This window comes from Mobula birostris, chromosome 6 (assembly GCF_030028105.1).
Source record: "Mobula birostris isolate sMobBir1 chromosome 6, sMobBir1.hap1, whole genome shotgun sequence".
Classification (NCBI taxonomy): Eukaryota; Metazoa; Chordata; class Chondrichthyes; order Myliobatiformes; family Myliobatidae; genus Mobula; species Mobula birostris.
Genome location: NC_092375.1, coordinates 66,273,982 through 66,295,568, shown reverse-complemented (window position 1 = coordinate 66,295,568; position 21,587 = coordinate 66,273,982). Strand labels below are relative to the sequence as shown.

At 39.3% G+C, this 21,587-nt stretch overlaps 1 protein-coding gene across 12 annotated transcripts in view; it reads left to right on the top strand.

Moving 5' to 3' along the window:
* dmd (dystrophin) overlaps positions 1–21,587 on the top strand; it is a 1,961,093-nt gene that overhangs the window by 904,510 nt on the left and 1,034,996 nt on the right. For all 12 annotated transcript variants that reach the window (XM_072260552.1, XM_072260560.1, XM_072260554.1 and 9 more), the window contains 3 exons: positions 1,783–1,956; positions 3,950–4,105; positions 12,628–12,798. In XM_072260552.1, coding sequence (XP_072116653.1) covers positions 1,783–1,956; positions 3,950–4,105; positions 12,628–12,798 — 501 coding nt within the window. The remainder of the gene's footprint in view (positions 1–1,782; positions 1,957–3,949; positions 4,106–12,627; positions 12,799–21,587) is intronic.

Genomic DNA, 21,587 nt, shown 5'->3' with positions numbered 1-21,587 from the left:
ATTAGTGCTTCAAAAGCTGATTGCCATCATCAAGAGAAATTATTAGACAGGGAATATATTCCATTTCTTTATAACTGCCATCACCACCATGTTATCTCTCAGTTAAAAAGCAGTACACCATGCTGTTAAAATACTTCATTTCCAGTAAATATACATATCTGAATTTGGGGGCTCAAGTTAACAAAAAAAGAATAGTTGTGATGGAGTGTAATAGCTTTTTCAGCCTTCAGTGAAACATAATTCTTGGTTAAGTCTTAAGAGCAGATCTGCTGTTGGGGATTTAGCAAAATTACAATTTAAAATCAGTTGCAGAAGTTTATTTCATCTGTGAACAGACCATATTCCTCCTTGACTGCACTACGTTTTTGTGTTTCCTTGTGGCACAGCGTTTTTTTTTCAACTAAACCTGGCCTGCCACTTGATTTTTCTGCCTTCAGACCCTCTTTCACATTAATACCTTTTCTTGAATAGGCTGCATCCAAAATAAGTTACATGTTTTTTGGATTTAGTTGAATTCTTGCCCCAGTTTTATCTGAAGAAATTGACAAGGATTGGAATTTAAATGTGAATATATTATTTTTTTGTTTTTATCTGTAAATGTTCTTTCATTTGATGTGCAAAATTATTATGTGTTTTTGATCTGTTTCGCAGAAACAGAAGCAAATTGCGATTGCTGAAATGGGATTCCCAATCATTGTAGATTCCCAAGTTTTTCAATTAATGTTCTGCACTTAAGATGAGTAAAACAGTGTCATTTAATTATAAATGTCATGGAGTTCCTCATTTGCTCCATGCTTCAGATTTTGGTGCAATTTATGGTGCTTTCTTGCAGCAAATATCAGAGATTTCAAGCCAAACATAATTTCTGGTTAGAAAATCTTTTAAACAGTTTTTCTGCATCTCTGCCACATTCGAACCCTGAAATAGTATCCACATCCAGAACACTTAGTCTTTCTTTGAGCACGTCTCTCTCTCTCTTTTGTCTCTGTCTCCAATTTTCCAGGTCCCTTTATCTTAATCTGTCTTTTGAACTGTGTCTGCTCCTTTTCCCAGTTTCTGACCTACTTATAGATTATGTAGTCTGTTTCAGCACCCTTTCCTTTTCTATCCTTGCCCCCTCCCCGGCTCTCTATCCCCCTAGTTTGCTTGTTCTCCCTCACTCACCCTACTGATTCACTCTTCCTCCCTCTGTCCCTCCCTCCCTCTGTCTCTCTGTCCCTCTCTGTTCTTTCCTTTCTTTCTCCTCCTGTCTGTGACACTCTCTTGATCTCTCTCTCATTCTCTATTTGTCTCTGTCTCTCTGCCTCCCTCTCTGCGCTTCACTCACGTTCACTCTGTTTCCCTCTCGCCTCTCCCTCTCCCCCTCCCCCTCTGCCCCCTCTCCCTCACCCCCCTTTCACCCCCCTCGCCCCCTTTTCACCGCCCTCCCTCTGGCCCCCCGCCTCTCCCCCCTCTCTCTTCTCCCCCCTTGCTCTTCTCCCTCTCTCTCTTCCTCTCGCCCCCTCCCTCTCTCCTTCTCTCCTTTTTCTCTCTTCCTCCTCCACCTATCCCCCCTCCTCTGCAATAAAATTTCAAATTTCACAACCTTGAAAAGTATCATGTCAAAGGTGTAAAATAAAGTGAAGCAATAAAATATAGCAATGTTTTATTATTTTATGCAGTAGGTGAGTTGGCAGATGGACAGTATTTCTACTGCTACGTCTCAAAAGACAATTTGCACAACTGCAGTGTTTTATTTTTTCCTTTGCAGCTTTTTGACTCTGTACTTGCTTTGTTCCACAGAAGAAGCTGCAGGATGTTTCTACCAAGTTCAGATTGTTCCAGAAACCAGCCAATTTTGAGCAGCACCTGTTGGAATGCAAAAGGCTTCTGGATGAGGTGAAATCTGAACTACACATGTTGGAGATGAGCAGTGTGGAACCGGAATATGTCCAGAACCAACTTGACCATTGTATGGTAGGGATGCCTGTTTTCATTTATTTCCCGAGTCCATTGAATGCCAAAATTGACAATAGATTTCTAGCTGTTGGTCAAGAAAATTCTGATGTAATCACAGCTATTGGCCAGTTCTGAGGTGATTAAACAAGTAACAAATGCTGTTTTTTTTTACTTTTAGTGAAGAAGAAGCTGGAATAATTAATAATAAACTGGTATAAAGAAAATGAATTGACAAACTGCTAATTTGGCATGCAACTGAGGAATCTTTTGGAACACCCTGAGGCAATTACATTTGCCGAACTAGTCCCAACTTAATGTATCAAAATCTCTACATCATAGCTAACCTTTTAAATTAAGGTTTCTTGATGTTTATGAATGTAGTAATGGAAATTTCAATGGAATCAGATGTATCCTAATTTTTGAACCATCTTGGTTTGTGATAGTTGAAAAGTGACTGGAATTTTCATCATCAAGTTCACTGAAGCAAATACAAGAATAAATTGACAGAATACATGAAAAGTTGTTGCCTGACAATATCTAATTAAATAGCCTCTGGATGTAATGAAACAGAAAGAAATAGATCGGCTTATTAAAGATGAGGATAGATAGACTGGTGGATTGGAATGGCATTGTGGGAAAGCAGCTGTGGTAGAGCCACGGTTTCCGTCTCACTGCTCCAGCACCTCCATTCAATGGAGTTATATAGCACTGCAACACAGACACAGGCCCTTTTGCCCATCTAGTCCATACCAGACTGTTATTCTGCCTCATCCAGTCAACCTGCACTTGGACCATAGCCCTCCAAAGCCCTCCCATCCATGTACTTATCCAAATTTCCTTGAACTGTTGAAATCAAACCCACGTCCTCCACCTCTGCTGGCAGCTCACTCCACGCTCACATCACCCTATGAATGAAGAAGCTCCACCTCAGATTAGTCTTAAATACTTCAACTTTCACCTTAGCCTATGACCTCTAGTTCTCATCTCACTCAACCTCAGTGGAAAAAAGGCTGCTTGCAATTAACCTGTCTTTACCCTTCATAATTTTGTATTCCTCCATCTAATCTCCCCTTCTACTTCTATGCTTCAGAAAATAAAGCCATAATCTATCCCTCTATTTCCCTATAACTCAAGTCCCCACATTCTGGCAACATCCTTGTAAATTTTCTCTGTACTCTTTCAATCTTAATGATATATTTCATGTAGGTAGGTGACCAGAACTACACAGAGTTCTCCAAATTTGACCTCAATGAAAGTCTTACACATTTTCAACATAACTGAAAGCTCTCATTTTGGCCTTATCTACCCGTGTTGTTGCTCTCAGTGAATTATGGATCTGTATTCCCAGATTTCCAGTCCTAATTTTCATTGTTGCATATGTGCCGTTTCTGCAGTCTCCTCTGCATAGCACGGTTTTATATCGGTATTCTGTTTTTCTCCCACATTCCCAAGATGTGCAGGTTGGGTAATTGACTGTGACAAATTACTCCTAGTATAGATGAGTGACAGTGCAATTGGGACAGAACTGATGAGCATATGAGAGGCAACAGGTCACAGGAGAATAAATTGGGAAAGAGACTGATGGAAATGACGTAAGAACAGCATAGATATGATAGGCTGAACTGTCTGTTTCTAAGGCATATAAAAACATAAGATCATAAGGTTCTCTTCAGTGGGAGCTATTGACTTCCAGCCTTTCTCAATTATATTTTACCAATGCAAGAGTTAATGTGAATGTAACAATTGGGATTCAAATATATGAACAAAGTATTTCTGTCCATTTTCACCCTTGGTACTTCAACTAAATTAAAACTTCCCTCAACTAAAACCTGGTTAAATTATATTTAATTTTACAAAAGGAAATGGATAAATCTTCCAAGCCCGTATATTCAAAATACCCTCAGCAATAAAAAATAAGTTGGTTTTACAGCACAGGATTTGCCAGAATTTAATTATGGAGCAGTCTGCTGTGTGTGTGACAATGCCTGAATATGTTCTTTTCAATTTTTAGAAATTATATAAGAGTCTGAGTGAAGTGAAATCTGATGTGGAAACAGTGATTAAAACTGGACGTCAAATTGTACAGAAACAGCAAACAGAGAATCCCAAAGAACTAGATGAGAGAGTAACTGCCTTGAAACTACAGTACAATGACCTCGGAGCTCAGGTCAGCAATGTTATGCTTTATTCTACTCTGCAATTGATAATGTAAATTTGATTGACAGTTCTGCCACTTCTGGGCCATATTGTTCTGTTCATATTCTAAAGAAATAAGTAAACTTGTTTCTCCACTTGAAGGCTTTGTATTATTTCACTTATATATCTTGTGCTTTTTTACTGGTTAGAACGTATAGGTGGGACCAGTTCATAATTTTTTGTGTGGGTGAGTCTAGTTCACATTCCTTTTTTCAACTTGTATCTGTTGCAGTTGAAACAATTTTTTTTTGTTCATGGATGACATCAGGGTGGCCGCAATGATTGCACAAAAATGTTCACCCATGGAAGACCATGGATTCTACCTCAATAAAATATTTTACACCATAGCAGTTTATAAGGCCGCTTCCGCAGTATTTGAGGAATCATCCATGTATTGTGGGAGTGGTATATCTTATCGACCAATCTGGGTTGGAATGCCAGCTCTCTTACCTTGCCAGGACAGTGGGAAAGTGGATGTACTTTTAAGGCTAACTCGCAGCTTTCAAGGTCTTCTGTTTATTAACAAAATTATAGTCTTCATAATGATCTATGAGGGGTTTTAAATTCTTGGCCAAGCCCATGCATTTGCAAATAGACCGAACACTTTCACGAAGTTAGACTTCGCAGAATTAATTTAATATCCATAAGTTATATTTAAACTGTGTAATGAATTGAATTAAAGAATTATATTTTGAGTTTGGCATCACTGGTGAGTTACCCTTGTCAGCATGATAACTCACGACAGTGATATAGAATAGAATATTTCAGACATGTCAGGGCTTTTTCAGCACGGATATAAAGCTCCCCCTACACTGTAGCAGCCTCTACAGAGCATTTCCAGCTGCACCACTGGCACTTATTCATGTCACTCTTCAGAAATCCAGGCAAGTTCAATGGCTTTCAGAAATAGTTTCATATTGTGGATCCATGGTCACCAACAGCAAGAATGAAACCAGACAAATACTTGTCATTTACAACCACAATGAAGACATTTGAATCTCACATGTCAACTCATCATAAATTCTGGCTCAAGATGAAAAGCCTTTGCAGGATTCACTCCCCAACAGTGTAACGAAACAAAAGATCATAAAAGAAAAATAATCAAATCACCATAAGAAACAGCTGGCATTGATGTACCTGAGATCTTATTTACACATAAATTCCAACATTTTATATCCTTCATGATACAAAGTGTCCAACTCAGGAAAAATATACATTCTCTGGATCAAGAGGATATATTAGTCGTAATATGCTAAAAGTGTGGGTTATGCTTTGAGAAATTCTTTTGTTTGTGTCAAACAGATACAACCTAGCCAGTCTCCATAGTATTTGGACCCAGAGCCTAATTTTGTGGTTTTCTTCAGTTGGTAATGGACTAGATACTCTGTGACACTAAAATATCTGTTGTTCCGGTTCCATTCTTGAATATCTCAGGTTGATTTCCATTGGGAACAAGCCAACAGCACAAGACCAATCAAACTACAACAGGACTGCTTCAAGATAACTCAAATAGTAAATGGAAATTTAGTTGTGTTCACATAGTTGCAAAAATCAAAACCTATGATATGGCTTTAGTAGTGAGACAAGAGAGATGTTGTCTGAGTATCACACAGTGAGAACTTGCTCTTCAGAGCTGGTGCAGTCCATTTTAATAAGCTTCTGTATATCAAATAATGTGATCATGGTTGGGTTGGATGGGGGTGGTTGAAAAACACACCCAGCTGGAAAATACTGTTGTCAGTTGACTCAGTTTACTCTTGAAGTTGTCACAGAAAAAGCATAAAAATCCTAAACACATTGAATACATTTTAAAATTTAACATTTTTAATATTAATTTAATATATGATGTACAGGTATCTTGCCAGGACTGTGCAGTAACAAGTAAGAAATTGAACACACAATATTTGTTTTTATTGGAACAGAAAAAGTTGAGGGGGTCTTCATTAAGGTGTACAAATGAGGGGGCTAGAAAGAGTAAATATGAGGCCTGATTACTCTTGGCAGAAGGATCAACCATCAGTGGTAATTTATCTCATTGGCAGGAAGATAAGAAGATCATTTTTTTCAAAGGAGGTAGTGTTCTAAAACCCACTCCCTGGAACGGGTGATAGAGGCAGAAATGCTTTTTTGAAAGAAGATACTTGTGTAGTTGACGAGCTGTGAGCTGCAGGACTGTGGACATGGGGCTCTGAACTGGGATTGTCTCAGGCTGATCTTCTTCAAATGATACGGAGGAGGGTGGGCAAATGGCCTTGTGTTCTACTCTGATTTTTTAATAACAACTTAATGGAGTGATGAAGACATTGTAAAGGTGGTTAAAAATACTTTAATATTTGGATATGCTTAAACAATGTGAAATGACAAGTTCACTAACATACTTTAGTCCCTTGTAACTGTAGACCTCCAATGGAAATCAACAGGGAAACAATACCTCTGCCACCCACAAACTGGGGCTGATGTTGCCCTCTTCCTGAGATGAAGTAAAAATGGTTCAATATCCCTTCTCCAGTATCAGATCACATTCTAAACAATATGGACATACCTTTGACTGCAACTTTGGGGGCTTTGCAGTTGCGTACACAGAAACCTTCCATCAGCTGCACAAGTTAGTTCCAATGTTTCCCTGTGAAAAAATGGCTCATGAAAGAGAAGTATTTGGATAACGTGTAATGCTGGTGCAGGGGCTCAACAAGCACAGAAGGTCACAGGTCTATGCATTGCATTTGTATCAGGCTTGACGACAAAGCATATTGTCAGTAAGTACAATATACAATGGGAGGATTGCTTGAACCAGCACTGAAAAAGATGAAGGAAAATTCATTGTGTGTTCTGTACAAGATAAACTTATTGGAACCATTAAAATAGCATTTGTACAGGAATTCAGCTAATCTTTGGTGTATACAAAATGACAGTGGCCAGTGAAGCGTTGTCGCAGACGGAGTGTTTGAAATTTGGCAGCCTGTTTGTGCACTGCACACATCAGCATGATTTTCTCCAACACAGCAACTGTGTTACTGATTGAGGGATATCTGTTGGCAAGATGGACAAAGGCACTCCTTTTCATTTCTTAAATGATACCAAGAAACTGTGTTCACCAGAGGGAATAGCCTGAATCTTGATATTTCATTTGAATGGCAGCCCCTCCTAGAGTACATCTTTCTTTCAGTTGTAAAGTTGAAATGAGTTTTGAATGTCCCTCAAACATGAGGAAATCTGCAGATGCTGGAATTTCAAGCAACACACGTAAAAGTTGCTGGTGAACGCAGCAGGCCAGGCAGCATCTCTAGGAAGAGGTACAGTCGACATTTCGGGCTGAGACCCTTCGTCAGGACTAACTGAAAGAAGAGCTAGTAAGACTGGTAAGGACTAGTTAGTCCTGATGAAGGGTCTCGGCCCGAAACACCGACTGTACCTCTTCCTAGAGATGCTGCCTGGCCTGCCGTGTTCACCAGCAACTTTTTTGTATGTCCCTCGTCCAAATTGCAAAGCAATGAAATTAACAATTCAGCTCCAGGTAACACTAACCTATGAAGATGCTTAATCAGTGTAAATTATTTCTACAAATTAAACGTATCCTCCAGGAACCCCTGTGCACCCAGAATAAGTTGAGAAACAAAATTTAGAGTAATTACATCATTAAGCCATTAATAGACTCAGTCAATCACAAATAAAAATAAAGTTAATCCCAGCATGGAAATGATTAGGCTAATGTTGATTTCGCAGCTGCAGATATTAGTCAGGTAAAACAGCTGGAAACCAGTTTTCAGTTCAGTTTTGGTTATTCTGTTCTTGTCTGCGTGGATGCCACAAGCAAATCGGAATTTTTGTTATTTGTTAAGGATGTTGTCAGAAGCATGAAATTCTTTTTGCTGTGAACTCTCACCACCCCTGGCTGATTGCTGACCATTCATAACTATCTAAGTAATTTTTTTTTGCATGTTGTTGGCTGTGGTGTGTTCTTGTCACAAGTACTTCAAATCAACTGGAGGTGTCATGAACTGTAATAATCCATTCTAGATCACCAGAGTCTGACATGAAGGCTGTCATGGCATGTTTGATATGTCATAGTCGATTTCAATTTGTTGACTTTTATATTTGGTCTCCTTGGAACAGTAGGCCAACTTGTGTGGTGGAACATGTTTAAGGGTGAAATTTTATTGCAAGGTTGTAGGTTTGACTTCAGCCAGAGATGATGGAATGAGTTTTGTCCTATTGGATGTAGGAGCAAATTTTTAAGTTATTGGCCCAATTTCAGCTGTGGAATTCAAATTTGGTCATGGAACTGCTTATAGTTTTAGGTTAACAGTATACTGTACCATCCACTGAAAGATCTTCAGAATGAATGGTGCACAGCTAGGAAATTCCTCTTACTGATCTAAGAGTTCATATTGAAACATGAAGGGAATTTGTTGTGTCCAGTCTTGGCTAGACTATGGCCTGATGGAGAATGTAGTCTGATGAATGCACACAGACATTTAGATATTATGTTGATCAAGTAATCTGGAAGTTGAAGTCGTGTTTTTTTTAAAGGAGTAATCAAGTAGCAAGCATAGGCATCATCACAGACCTGCCCTGATATTGCTAAGGATTATATGGTACATCCTCGGCCTCAAACCCAGTTTCCCACATATTCTCAATTTCTAAATTTACCAAAGATATACGTTGATAATATATTTGTGTAATGAATTCTAAATAAATTTTGTATTTAAATGAGGCCCTCGGTTTGTCCGGGTCAACCATGAATGTTGTGTCCTAGCTTCTACACAATACACAAGCCAGGGCAATATGATATGGAGAGCAAGCTGTTGCCCATGTAGCAGTGCCCCCCCACCTCCAAGCAGCTGACGAATCCAAAGGGGTGGCAGAAATTAATGTATTTTGGCACCAGCTCGCAGGAGTTGCCAGTCAGTGTTGAACTCACCATAGGTTTGCCTTCGGGACTCCAGCTCCACATTTTTCCCCCTTAGGGTTTACTCCTGAAACCTTCCCCACGAGTGAGTATAGCCGCAAGGCAGTGGAGGTTTGAGATCAGTTAACCTTCTCCTTGTATTTAAAGAAACTGCTCAAAGAGTGCTTGAATGCTGATATGTGATTTTTCTCTGTGAATACTTGCACTGATTGGATTATTCGAATGGTGGTACTATTGGAACAGTGGATGGTTTTTGATTAATTTAAGTGGGATTTCATCATCTCAACCTCTTCCTCCCTCTAGCACTACCTCTTAATCTGTCCTCGGTTGCAGAAATGCCTTTTATCTTTGAGTTTATCCTTGCTATCTCACCAATATAGGTTTTTTTTCCTCTTTGAAACCTTTCCTTCCAGTCATTTCCTGTCCCATTCCCTCCCTTCACTATCTTCCTCACATTAACATCACTCTCCCTTTCTGTTCTTCCCACTCATTTCTATTTCCATCCCTCTCACTACTCTTTTATCTCTCTTATCTTGCATACAAACCCATAGCCAATCTACCTGCAGAATGCAAGCTGCAGATGGCAGTATATATCCTCACATGACAACATTGCCATGTTAAATATAGGCTCTGGATTTTTTTTATAAAAGTGCTCTGCCTAGATGCTGGAGAGTAATTGAATATTTTTTGCACTTAAAACATCTGTGATGAATACTTGGTCCCTGAATGTTGTTTGTTGATAAGATGAAGTTACATATTTGTATTTAAGTGAGTGGCTGACACTTGCAGAGCCATGCTGCTCCAGGGTGCTTATGACTTCAGGAGAAGAGGAAAGGAAAATCTGTTAGTGCCGGTCACTTATGATAAAGGGGGAAGTGTTCATTTGACAGGCATTTTGAGATTGATGTAACATCTGTATAAGTACTGAGTAGGACTTGTCTAAATGATAAACAAGCCCCATGTAATAGCATGGTGACATTTGTTTCCAGTATAAATGTCACACGGGTAAATTCACCATCTGCCAGCTGCTCTTTAATATGTCATTGTCAAATTAAAACCACTGCAAATCCAAAACTCACCTGACTAGGCCTAAACCTGAATACTATATCAGAATATCTACCTGATCCAGCTCAAGCCTGGCATAGAGTCAAGTCCCGTTAAGCTTAACCTTACCCATTGTGATTGAGCCTGAATCTTTTGTTTAAAGATCGCGCTGCCTTTCAGCAAAGATATCAATATCCTCTGTTGATTTAAGAAAAGCAAAATTCATCCCACTGATGCCTCTTAGTTTGCTTCACCAACAACCAGTAATGGTTGCCTCTTGCGAATATTTTGCATCTTCACTAAGGTGCAATGTAGGTGGCAGGAATATAGAGAAAGAGACTGATCTTGAGAATGCCTCTGGACAGCTTATTGTCACAAGGCAGCTCTGATCATCTGGCATCTGGAAATGTGTTAAAGCATCCTGGTGTGACTTGCTATTGCTGTGATGCTTTGTCATGGGAAGGCTATGCCTGCCTGTTCCACTGCCCTACAATTGTGAAGCTACAAAGCATATTTATTTCAACAATGTCCATTCTTCTGTAGTCTGGATCTGTCAAACCACTGTTCAGTGAGCTTCTTGATCTAATGGCTGCTTTGGATCATGAATAACAACACCATGTAACCTAGATGCAAAGGCCTGGGGTTTATTTGTGGAGTGCTAGAAATCCATTCTTCCCTGAGTCCGTCTCTCAGTGGAGGAAGAAGAACTGCCTTTGATCCTTGCTGCTCTCACTTACGGTGTGGTGCATTCAGTTGAAATCTTCATTGGGGGTTGGGGGCGAAAGAGTTGCTGGAAAGTTGAGGCTGAGGTAAATTCCTAAGGTACAGCTAATTTCAAAGCTCGCATGTAAGTATATTAATCCTTAATCAGCCTTTTCAAATGAAAGCTGGTGAACTTGAGCGCTAAGAAAAATATAGATGAATTTTAAATTGAATTAGACCCCTTTCCTGTCCTGTCACTAACTCCCTTAAAGAATAATTGAGGTATAGTTGAATTGTTCTTCATTTAAAAGGGTCTGGGAGATCACAGACAAATATACTTCAAGAATTCCCTTTGGGAATCCCATGCATTTCTTCTGTGTTTTCTGTTAAGGTCTCCTTGAGCAAAGTTAGAAACCAGTTTCAATGACTTTACACTAATTTCATTGCCATGCGTATGATATGATGCATCTTTGGTTCATTGTTATCAATGATCTCGTTGGACTTGATTGCACATGAAGCATGTATCACAGGTACCCACTTGACTAAATTAGCAAGCACTTATTTCTCCCCTTCCAGCCACTGCCACAGAATTTGACCTGAAAACATTTTAATGACTGCATTTTAATGTACATGGGCATCAGTAAGGTTTTACATCGTATTTTCTGCACAAAACTATCAAGAAATATTTAAGTAAAATGGTCTCCAACTTATGGCAGGGGTCGTTCCTTCAAAGTACAGTGTTTCACTCATTTGACTTAATTCTAGTGCAGTTTTAATAACTTAATCAATATCAGTTTGAAGGAACTATGCCAACAATATTCAAAGAAGATGGGGTGTGAAAATTACTGTTGTATTTCCAATAGATTTTAATATCAACTTCATTATCTAGCTTGATGGATTTAATATGAGCGGTAGATGGGAGGTGGTCCTTCTCTTTCCCAGAATATGAATAATTTTCTGCTCAGTACTTCACATTGTCTCCTGTTATCCATGTAGAAACTAATAAGCAATAGTAAAGCATCATGTTTAATATTTGTTCCCTCTTATTTGCAAGGGAAGTGTTATTTTCATGATAACGTGTTAATTAGAAGATATATAGTTAGCCTGATGAAATCATTATAATGGGAAGGAAATAATAGCCAAGGGATTATATGGGATAGATTTTATAATTATATGATGGATTACGGAACTTTATCGAGGACATGGTGTATCAGCAGTGAGCTTCCAGCTGGTCCTTTCTGTGCATGAAGTCCATACATGTGGAGGAGGCAGGTCATTCTCAGTCAGAGCAATTACTATTCAATGTATGTTCTGAAATAATGCACAAAAGTATACCATGTGCAGAAGCAAATAGTTAATGGGGCGGGGCATTTAAAGTGAGGCAGTGTTGAGTTATGTTGCACTTAAAGGTGATAAGTTTAGTTGAGCTGCTTTTGGTAGTTGAGGAGCCCATTTTCTGATTTTTGCTCCTCTCATCTTGTGCTAAGCCCTTGCCAATCCCACAAAAGTTTTTCTGACTTCCACCTTTTTCCCACCCTCCCAATCCCCTACCATCTTGACTTCTTGTTTTCCGAATAGATCTTAGTTAATATATCTGGCCTTCAGTCTCCAAGCATCTCTTTGAACCTCTCTGAATGTTCTGTTTGATTCCCTTTCCCTCTGCAGTTCGTCTTCAAATGTCAGCTTAATTAACCACACTAGTTCTCATTATGAATGAAGATAGCATGGTTTAGTTGATTGAATTTGACAATTTTCTCTGTGGATCATCCATTAAAGCAGCAATGTTTAAATACAATCTTTCTCTTACCCCTTCCCCCCACCACCCCAACATTACTCAGGTAACTGAAGGAAAGCAAGAATTGGAGAAGTCTCTGAAATTTTCTCGGAAGCTGAGGAAAGAAGTGAATGCTTTGACAGAGTGGCTGGCGGCAACAGATGCAGAGTTGACAAGGAGATCAGCGGTTGAAGGCATGCCTACTAATTTAGACACTGAGGTTGCCTGGAGTAAGGTAAGCTGATTTAATTAATTTCAATAAATGTCTTTGAAAAAGTTCTGTCTTTTTACCTTTGCAGCTGAAATTATGTTTTAACAGATACTGTTGGCATTTAATTGAGTGGTTCTTCAAGTGCTTACTTGGGATTGCATAGTTTTTTCATTAGCTGTAAAGCTGAGACATATTTAAAGCATATGAGTAGAGTGTTTCAGGACATCAGCTGCAGTTTGAATGCACGAAACAAAAACATTTTAGTAATTGCTTTCTGCAACGCTCCACTTGGGGAATGTGGATTGTAGGAATAGTCCACTAATTTTTCAGTGATGATTTTACCCAAATTCATATCCACTGAGTTCATAATTATGGAACTTCACTTTGGACAACTGCTATTGTCCCTTTTAACCTGGACTGTTTTGGGATTCAGAAATATTAGCTAATTTTCAAACAGTTAAATATATAGTGTCAAATGCAAAGAAGGAAAGGCATACCAAATGCTTTTCAGTCAGCAAAGTAGTTACTGTTGTTGTATGGAAAATGGAGTGATCAGTCGGGGTTCATCGAGTTCCCTGCAGTGGTGGCAGTGCACAAATCTGGAGTGGCAAGCAATACCAAAACACGTCAATTGGATGGTTTGGGGAAGAATTTTTTTTGAATCTATGTTGGTTTAGAAGTAGCAGAGTATTATACATTTTTGTATTCTTTGTACTTTATACTTCCACCAGAGCCAATGATCTATGCAGTAGTTGTTTGTAAGCCAAATATCAAAAAGAAAATCTACACATCTAAACTTGGTACATTGTTGTACAATGTGATGGAGGAAGGTGAAATGCAAGCAACTTTTGTTCTTTCAATAATTTATTTTTATGGAACACAGTGTCGAATTGGACAGCACAGAAAGAGTCAAATTTAGAGGGGTCTTTTTGTTTGGTGATGAGCTTCGTGCTGGAGTACCAAGCAGAAAAGCTTCACACTGATCTGTATCTGGAGAGTTGTTTTTACATTGTTCTTTCAATGATTAAAGTTAAAAATTAATAATAAAACTAATATTTATTTCTCCAAGTAAAATAAATTCATTTTGCAGTAGTGGCTGCTGCTCATCTGATTTAATAGAACCTCTGGTACTTTTGGATTATGTTATTCCAAGCAGACACTTCAAAGCTGATTCATTGCTCACCCTCTCACTATGTACTTGTCAGTAGCAAAATCTGCAGTAACGACTCTATTTAAAACAGAGCAATGTTTAAATTTGAAATTTTTTTTTAAAAATCGCAAGATGGGATTTCCTTCCAGTTGAATAGAGATATATTAAAGTTAAGAACTTCCTGCTGAAGTTTTGATTTAGTCGCAGTGGAACTTGGAAGCTGTGCCATCTGAAGTATTTCTCCTTTAGTATGCTAGGGTTCATAGTAAGGAAGGAAGGTGAATGTTGACATATTTCCACGATTCAACTGTTAGCATCCCAGCCTCAGAAAATGATATGATGGTGGCTTCAGATATCATTCTGGCCAAGTTGTGAATGAGCACACCAGTTATCATCTGGAACCCTGCAGAGCAGATAACAATTACAATCAACCTACGAGGGGTGATTGATAAGTTCATGGCCTAAGGAAGACGGAGTCAATTTTAGAAAACCTAGTACATTTATTTTTCCTCTATTTACACACTTAGTCCAGCTGCTGTGGAGTATACAGATCCCTTCTTTGTAGAAGTCGGCATCTGAGTGACTGATAAGTTCGTGGCCTAAGGTAGAAAGAGATGAGTTATTGACTTCAGACTTCCTGCTTTTTCACTCAAAGAGTTGAACTGCACGTGCATGTAACGAGAGCTGTATAACTCATCTCCTTCTACCTTAAGCCACGAACTTATCAATCACCACTGCTGTGGACCACCTGGAGGTCCAAGATGCTCTCGTTATATGCACGTACAGTTCAACTCTTTGAGTGATAATGCAGAAAGTTTGAAGTTAATAACTCATCTCCTTCCACCTTAGGCCACAAACTTATCAATCACCCTGCGTGGACCACTTCTACAAAGAAGGGATCCGTATGCTCCACGACCGCTAGACTAAGTGTGTACATGTAGAAGGGGATTATGTTGAAAAATAAATGTGCTAGGTTTTCTAAAATTGATGCCTTCTAACTTAGGCCACAAACTTATCAATCACCCCTCGTAGAAATATGAACTTAATGTGGGGATTGAGTAAAGAAGGGAGATGGAAATCTTGATTTTTGGTTCCAGAATGTGCAATGTTTTATGTAAGCTAATGTTATATATTTAATATTTTATCCATTAAGAATAATTGGAGCAGAACAATATGTTTTAAATAAATATCATGCTGAAAAGTTGATAGAAACATGTACACTAACATATGGCAGAGGAAGTTGTGCCTGGATTGTAGTTATGAGCGATAGAGGACTGAGCAATTACTGTAATTTACCAGTTTTAATGTTAAAAGTTGGAAGTTATCTTTCCTGTTTTTTTACTGAACACCTTGAGAGTTTCACATTGTGCTTTTTGCCTGCTTCCTTTGGATGGCTATTGCGTATCCAAAAGCAGTGTGATATCTATATACTCAGAAACTAATTCCGAATGGGAATAGTGTATAGAGAAGAATGTAGTGCTCATTTTTGCCTCCACTGAAGGTAATCTCTCTGCCCAGTAATGCTACAATGCAGGCACTCAGTGTCTTCTGCCATACTTTATATGGCAAGATGGATGCGTTTCTGTGCCTTGAAAATGAGTTATCACCTTGAAATGCTCTCAAGTCATAGAATTATGGAAATAGGCTCTTCATGCTACTGATCATGAACACCCATTTACTCTACTATCTTAAAAACCTTTTTTTAATCTCACTACTTTGTCATAGCCACTCCCCAGATTCTACCACTCACCTGCACTCTTTGCTGTGACCATTTTGCCTACCCAACCGCATCATTAGAGGAAATCCATTGTTACAAGGAGAACGTGCAAAGCTTCAGGCAGACAGCATACAAGATTTAGAGGCAGCAGTTCTTTTAGCTGCACTACTTACTCTATCTCATTATCAAAGAACACAGTTGCTTGTAGCACAGAAATTACCAGGTATATTTCAGCAAATTTGAAAGCTTTTTTGTTATCCAGTAGGTTATGGTCACTCATCTGTGACACCGCAGACTTGAAAGCTGTCTACTGTTTCACAGGCTTATATTTTGGCACTTATTTTAGAAGCTGGTGAATGATGGCTGATGATTTCTAGTTCATGACAAAGTGGACCTTCATAGTTTTCATGCCACAATTAAGTGTAACCCACTCACAGTGGCTCGGAACAACTATGGCTCGTTAGCCATCTCTGGGTAACAGCCAAGTGAATCAGCAATGCATGGGTAATGGTGAGATGGCTGTCTCCAATGAGCAACACACATCTAGGGTCAGTATGATTCAGGTTCAACCAATATTACATTCTTGGACTGGTGGAAGGATAGCAGTGAATGGTGGAAGGATTGTTATTGAAATACCCCAGTAAATCTGCACAGGTCTGAAAACAACAGAACTACGAATTCAAAGCCAGTTAGTAGCTGTGAAATCAGTGTTGTAAATAAAAGAATAAAAAGACATAAAATTGCAGAAGTAATCTAGAGAGGGTTTTTACTGAGAGCAGAGGGCGGAAACTAAAATGTGAATCATATGGATGTTGTGCCTCCAATTCACTTGGCTGACACAAGAATAATTTTTCTCAGCACCTTTCTTAAAAAGCAGAAGATTTTTGTTTTGCTTCCTCTGTTTGCAAATTTGGATCTTCCTGTCAGTTAGGCTTGTAAAATAAATAGCTTGGAAGAGGGGATGGTTGAAGATGTTATTCCAAATAGAAATTTGTTATTTTAGGAGAGAGAGAAAATGTAATTAGTTTGGAGAGAATGCGTGGTGTGTTCTTTGAGTTCTCTCTCTCTCCATTCCCACTGACAACTAAAACCCTTTACTGCATCATAATTACTGCTTAAGCACATTGGGGTTGAGTTCATTTGTTGTCAAAGGACAATATCCTCATGATAAAAAGAAATTTATGCTGATGAAGTGTATTCAATTACTCTTAAACAAAATCTTTATGTCTTGCTGTTGCATTTGACTTGACAGAGCAAAATTGATCTTCTTTGGTCAAGATAATCCCGTTTGAGTGTATTTATTTATTGTTTTTGAGGGTGATCAGAGTTTGCTGAGAAAGTCCATTTAAACTCCTTTAGAGAAGGTGATGAGGTGCTGCGGCTTTCACACATGTGGCCCTGAAGATGAGGGTGCTCCCACTGTAAAAGGTTGTAAATCTATTCAGTTCCATCTTGGGCACTAGCCTACAAAGTACCCAGGACATCTTCAGGGAGCGGTGTCTCAGAAAGGCAGTTTCCATTATTAAGGACCTCCAGCACCCAGGGCATGCCTTTTTCTCACTGTTCCCATAAGGCAGGAGGTACAGATGCTTGAAGGCATACAGTCAGCGACTCAGGAACAGCTTCTTCCCCTCTGCCATCTGATTCCTAAACGGACGTTGAACCCTTGGACACTACCTCACTTTTTTTTAAATATATAGTATTACTGGTTTTTTTTGTACCTTTTAAAATCTATTCAATATACATATACTGTAATTGATTGATTTATTATTATTTTTATTTTTTTCTTTCTTCTATATGATGTATTGCTAAGTAAACAAGTTTCATGTCACATGCCGGTGATAATAAACCTGATTCTGGTTCTGATTTTGTTCAGTGGCAATGAAGGGTCAATGATATACTTCTATTCAAAGGATGGTAGACATCTGGGAGGGATAAATGCAGCTGCTTTTGCCTTGCTTGATGATTGACATTGTGGGTTTGAGAGATGTTGTCTGTGTCCAGGTGAGTATTTGCATTGTCTTTTGTAAATGATGCATACTGCAGCCACTCTTCAGCGGTAAGAGAAGAAAGGAATATCCAGTATGCTTGAGGGAGTGAGATTCAAAGAGGCTGTTTGCTTCTGGATGGTTTCAAACTTCTTAAGTAGCTTTGGGAGCTGCACTCAATTAGGGAGGCGAAGCATATTCACTCACACTTCTGACTTTGTGCTTTCTAAATGATGGAAGGGGATTGAGATGTAAAGAAGTGAGTCAATTCCTATTGAATACCCAATTTATAGCATCTACACAGCTAATTCATGTAAGATTCTGGTCAATAATGATGGTGGCATAGTGACTTTCTCAGTGATAGTAATGTGATAGAGCAATTGAGTTAGTGATCAGACGATTCCACATTACAGACGGTAAGTGTTTGTCACTGGGTGGCGCAAGTGTCAGAAGTCAATTATCAGCTTGTGCTGAATGAAATCCAGTTTGCCAGATACTATGTGCTTTGAGTTAAGAAACTGCAAGGGTAAAAGGAAACTGATGGTAGTTAGATACAGGCCCCCCAACAGTAGCTGGGATGTGAACCACAGATTACAACAGGAAAGAGAAAAGTGAGTCAAAGGGACAATGTTATGATAGTCATGGGAGATTTCAACATTCAAATATATTGGGAAAATCAGGTTGGTAGTGTAACTGAAGAGACTGAGTTTGTTGAATCCCTACAAGCTGGCTTTTTAGAGCAGTTTGTCGTTGGGCCTACTGAGAGATCAGCTATTATGTGTTATGTAATGAACCGGAGGTGATAAGGGAGCTTAAGGCAGTGATCATAATATGATTGAGTTCAACTTGAAATTTGATAGGGAGAAAATAAAGTCTGTTGTAGCAGTATTTGAGTACAGTGGTATGAGAAAGGAGTTGGCCAAAGTAAATCGGAAGGCGATGCTGGCAGGGATGACCCCAAAGCAGCAATGGTGTGAGTTTCTGGGAAAAATGAGGAAGGTGCAGGATAGATGTATTCCAAAAACAAGGAAATACTCAAAAGGCAAAACAGTACAACCGCAGCTGACAAGGGAACTCAAAGCTAATGTAAAAGTCAAAGAGAGAAGGCATACGGCAAAGCAAAAATTAGTGGGAGGACGGAGGACTGGGAAGCTTTTAAAACCCTACAGAGAGCAACTAAAAGAATGATTAGGAGGGAAAGATGAAATATGAAAGCAAACTAGCAAGCAATATCAAAAAGGATAGTAAAAGCTCTTTTTCAAGTATGTAAAAAATAAAAGAGAGATGAGAGTGGATATAGGACTGCTAGAAAATGAGGCCAGAGAAATAACAGCCGGGGACAAGGAGATGGCAGATGAACTAAATGAGTATTTTGCATCAGTCTTCACTGTGGAAGACATTAGCAGTGTGCCAGATGTTAAAGGGTGTGAGGGAAGAGAAGTAAGTGCAGTTACCATTACAAGGGAGAAGGTGCTCAAAAAGCTGAAAGACCTATGGGTACATAAATCACCCAGACCAGATGAACTGCACCCTAAGGTTCTGAAAGAGGTAGCAGTAGAGATTGTGGAGGCATTAATAATGATCTTTAGAAACTCATTCGGCTCTGACATGATGCCAGAGGACTGGAAAATTACAAGTGTCACTTCATTCTTTAAGAAAGGAGGAAGGCAGCAGAAAGGAAATTATAGACCAGTTAGCCTGACCTCTGGTTGAGAAGATGTTGGAGTCAATTGTTAAGGATAAAGTTTGGAGTACATGGTGACACAGGACATTTAGGACAAAGTCAGCGTGGTTTCCTTAAGGGAAACTGTTGCCTGACAAACTTTTTGGAATTCTTTGAGAAGATTATAAGTAGGATAGATAAAAGCAATGCAGTGGATGTTGTATATTTGAACTTTCAGAAGGCCTTTGACAAAGTGCCACACATGAGGCTGCTTACCAAGTTAGAGCCCATGGTATTACAGGAAAGTTACTGGCATGGTTAGAGCATTGGCTGATTGGTAGGAAGCAGCGAGTGGGAATAAAAAGATCCTTTTCTGTTTGGCTGCCAGTGACTAGTGGTGTTCAGCAGGGGTTTGTGTTGGGACCACTTTTTCTTATGCTGTATATCAATGGTTCAGATGATGGAATAGATGGCTTTGTTGCCAAGTTTACAGATGGTACAAAGATTGGTGGAGAGGCAGGTAGTGTTGAGGAAATAGGTAAGCTGTAGAAGGACTTAGACAGATTAGGAGAATGGCAAATTAAATACAATGTTGGAAAATGCATGGTCATGTGCTTTGATTGCAGAAATAAATGTGCAGACTATTTTCTAAACAGGAGGAAAAATCCAAAAAATCTGAGATGCAAAGGGTCTTGGGAGTCCTTGTGCAGAACACCCTAAAGGTTAACTTGCAGGTAATGTCAGTGGTGAGGAAGGCAAATGCAATGTTAGCATTCATTTCAAGAGGTCTAAAATATAAGAGCCTCACCTTGAGTATTGGGCTCCTCATCTAAGAAAAGATGTGCTGGCATTGGAGAGGGTTCACAGGAGGTTCACAAAGATGATTCCAGGAGTGAAAGGGTCATCATACGAGGAACGTTTGATAGCTCTGGGTCTGAACTCACTGGAATTTAGAAGGATGAGGGGTAATCACATTGAAACCTTTTGAATGTTGAAAGACCTAGACAGAGTAGATGTGGAAAAGATGTTTCTCACGGTGGGGTAGTCTAGGACAAGAGGACATAACCTCAGGATAGAGGGACACCCACTTAAGACAAGAGATGCAGAGAAATTTCTTTAGCCAGAGTGAATTTGTGGAATTTATTACCACAGGCAGCTGTGGAGGCCAGGTTGTTGGATGTATTTAAGGCAGAGCGCAATAGGTTCTTGATTGGTCACAGCATCAAAGGTTACGGCGAGAAGGCCAGGGAGTGAGATTGAGGAGTGGAGAAAAAGGATCAGCCATGATTGAAAGGCGTAAAAGACTCGATGGGCCAAATGGCCTAATTCTGCTCCTATGTCTTGGGCTGTTTCATTTGCTGAGTTCTGAATAGAATCATCACAACTCAGCAGGTATGGAATGACTGATAACTCTGCCTGTTTAGTCATCAGCGAGCATCTCCAGGAAGGTCATTGATGAATCAGCTGAAGGTGGTTAGGCTGAGGACACACAGCCTGATGAAAGCCTGCAAATGATGATGACCTGGGGCTGAAATTGTTGACCTCTAACAACTGCTACTCTCTTGCTTCTTCTGCGGATTGCTTTCTCATATGAACAATAGACATAGTCAATCATTTCTCCTTGATGCCACAATCAGTAAAGTGTTGCCCTCGTGTTAAGTGTAGTCACTTCTACATTATCTATGAAGTTCATCTCTTTGATCAACATTTGGACCAGGTTCTGATCAGGTCAGGTGTGGCTTGGTCCAAATAAAATCCAAACTGTGTACTAATGAAAAGTTGGCAACAACTTTGCATCACAATGCTTACAGGAGGGAGTAGATGAACTTAGAAGTGATGCACCAATTTGCTCCTCTCTTGGTGAACAGAGCATGCCTGAAAGGTTCTCTATAATGCCGAGCAGATAACATTCTTTTTTACATCATTAAAATAGCTGAGCCAGATGCAAAACTTATTCTGGAGGGCAAGTCTCTATTACCAGACTCAGGGTGATAGTGCCATAGTACACTATTGCTGTAGCAGAGATTTCAGTGTTTTACTGATACAGTATTGCCATTCTTTAACTAGATGTTTCAATTGCCACCTTTTCCATGGTGTCTTTTGCATTCATTTGAGATTGTCAAAGTAGCTTCATTCAAGAATGAAGTAACCAATGTGTTCTCCAAAGGCAGAACAAAAGAGTTCTGTAGTTATAAATAGGAACTCTTTGGTACATGAGGTTTGGAACTTTCTGATGGGTCAGGGATTATTATGATACAGAGGAAGAACATGCTGAGATGTTGACAAGGTGGCATT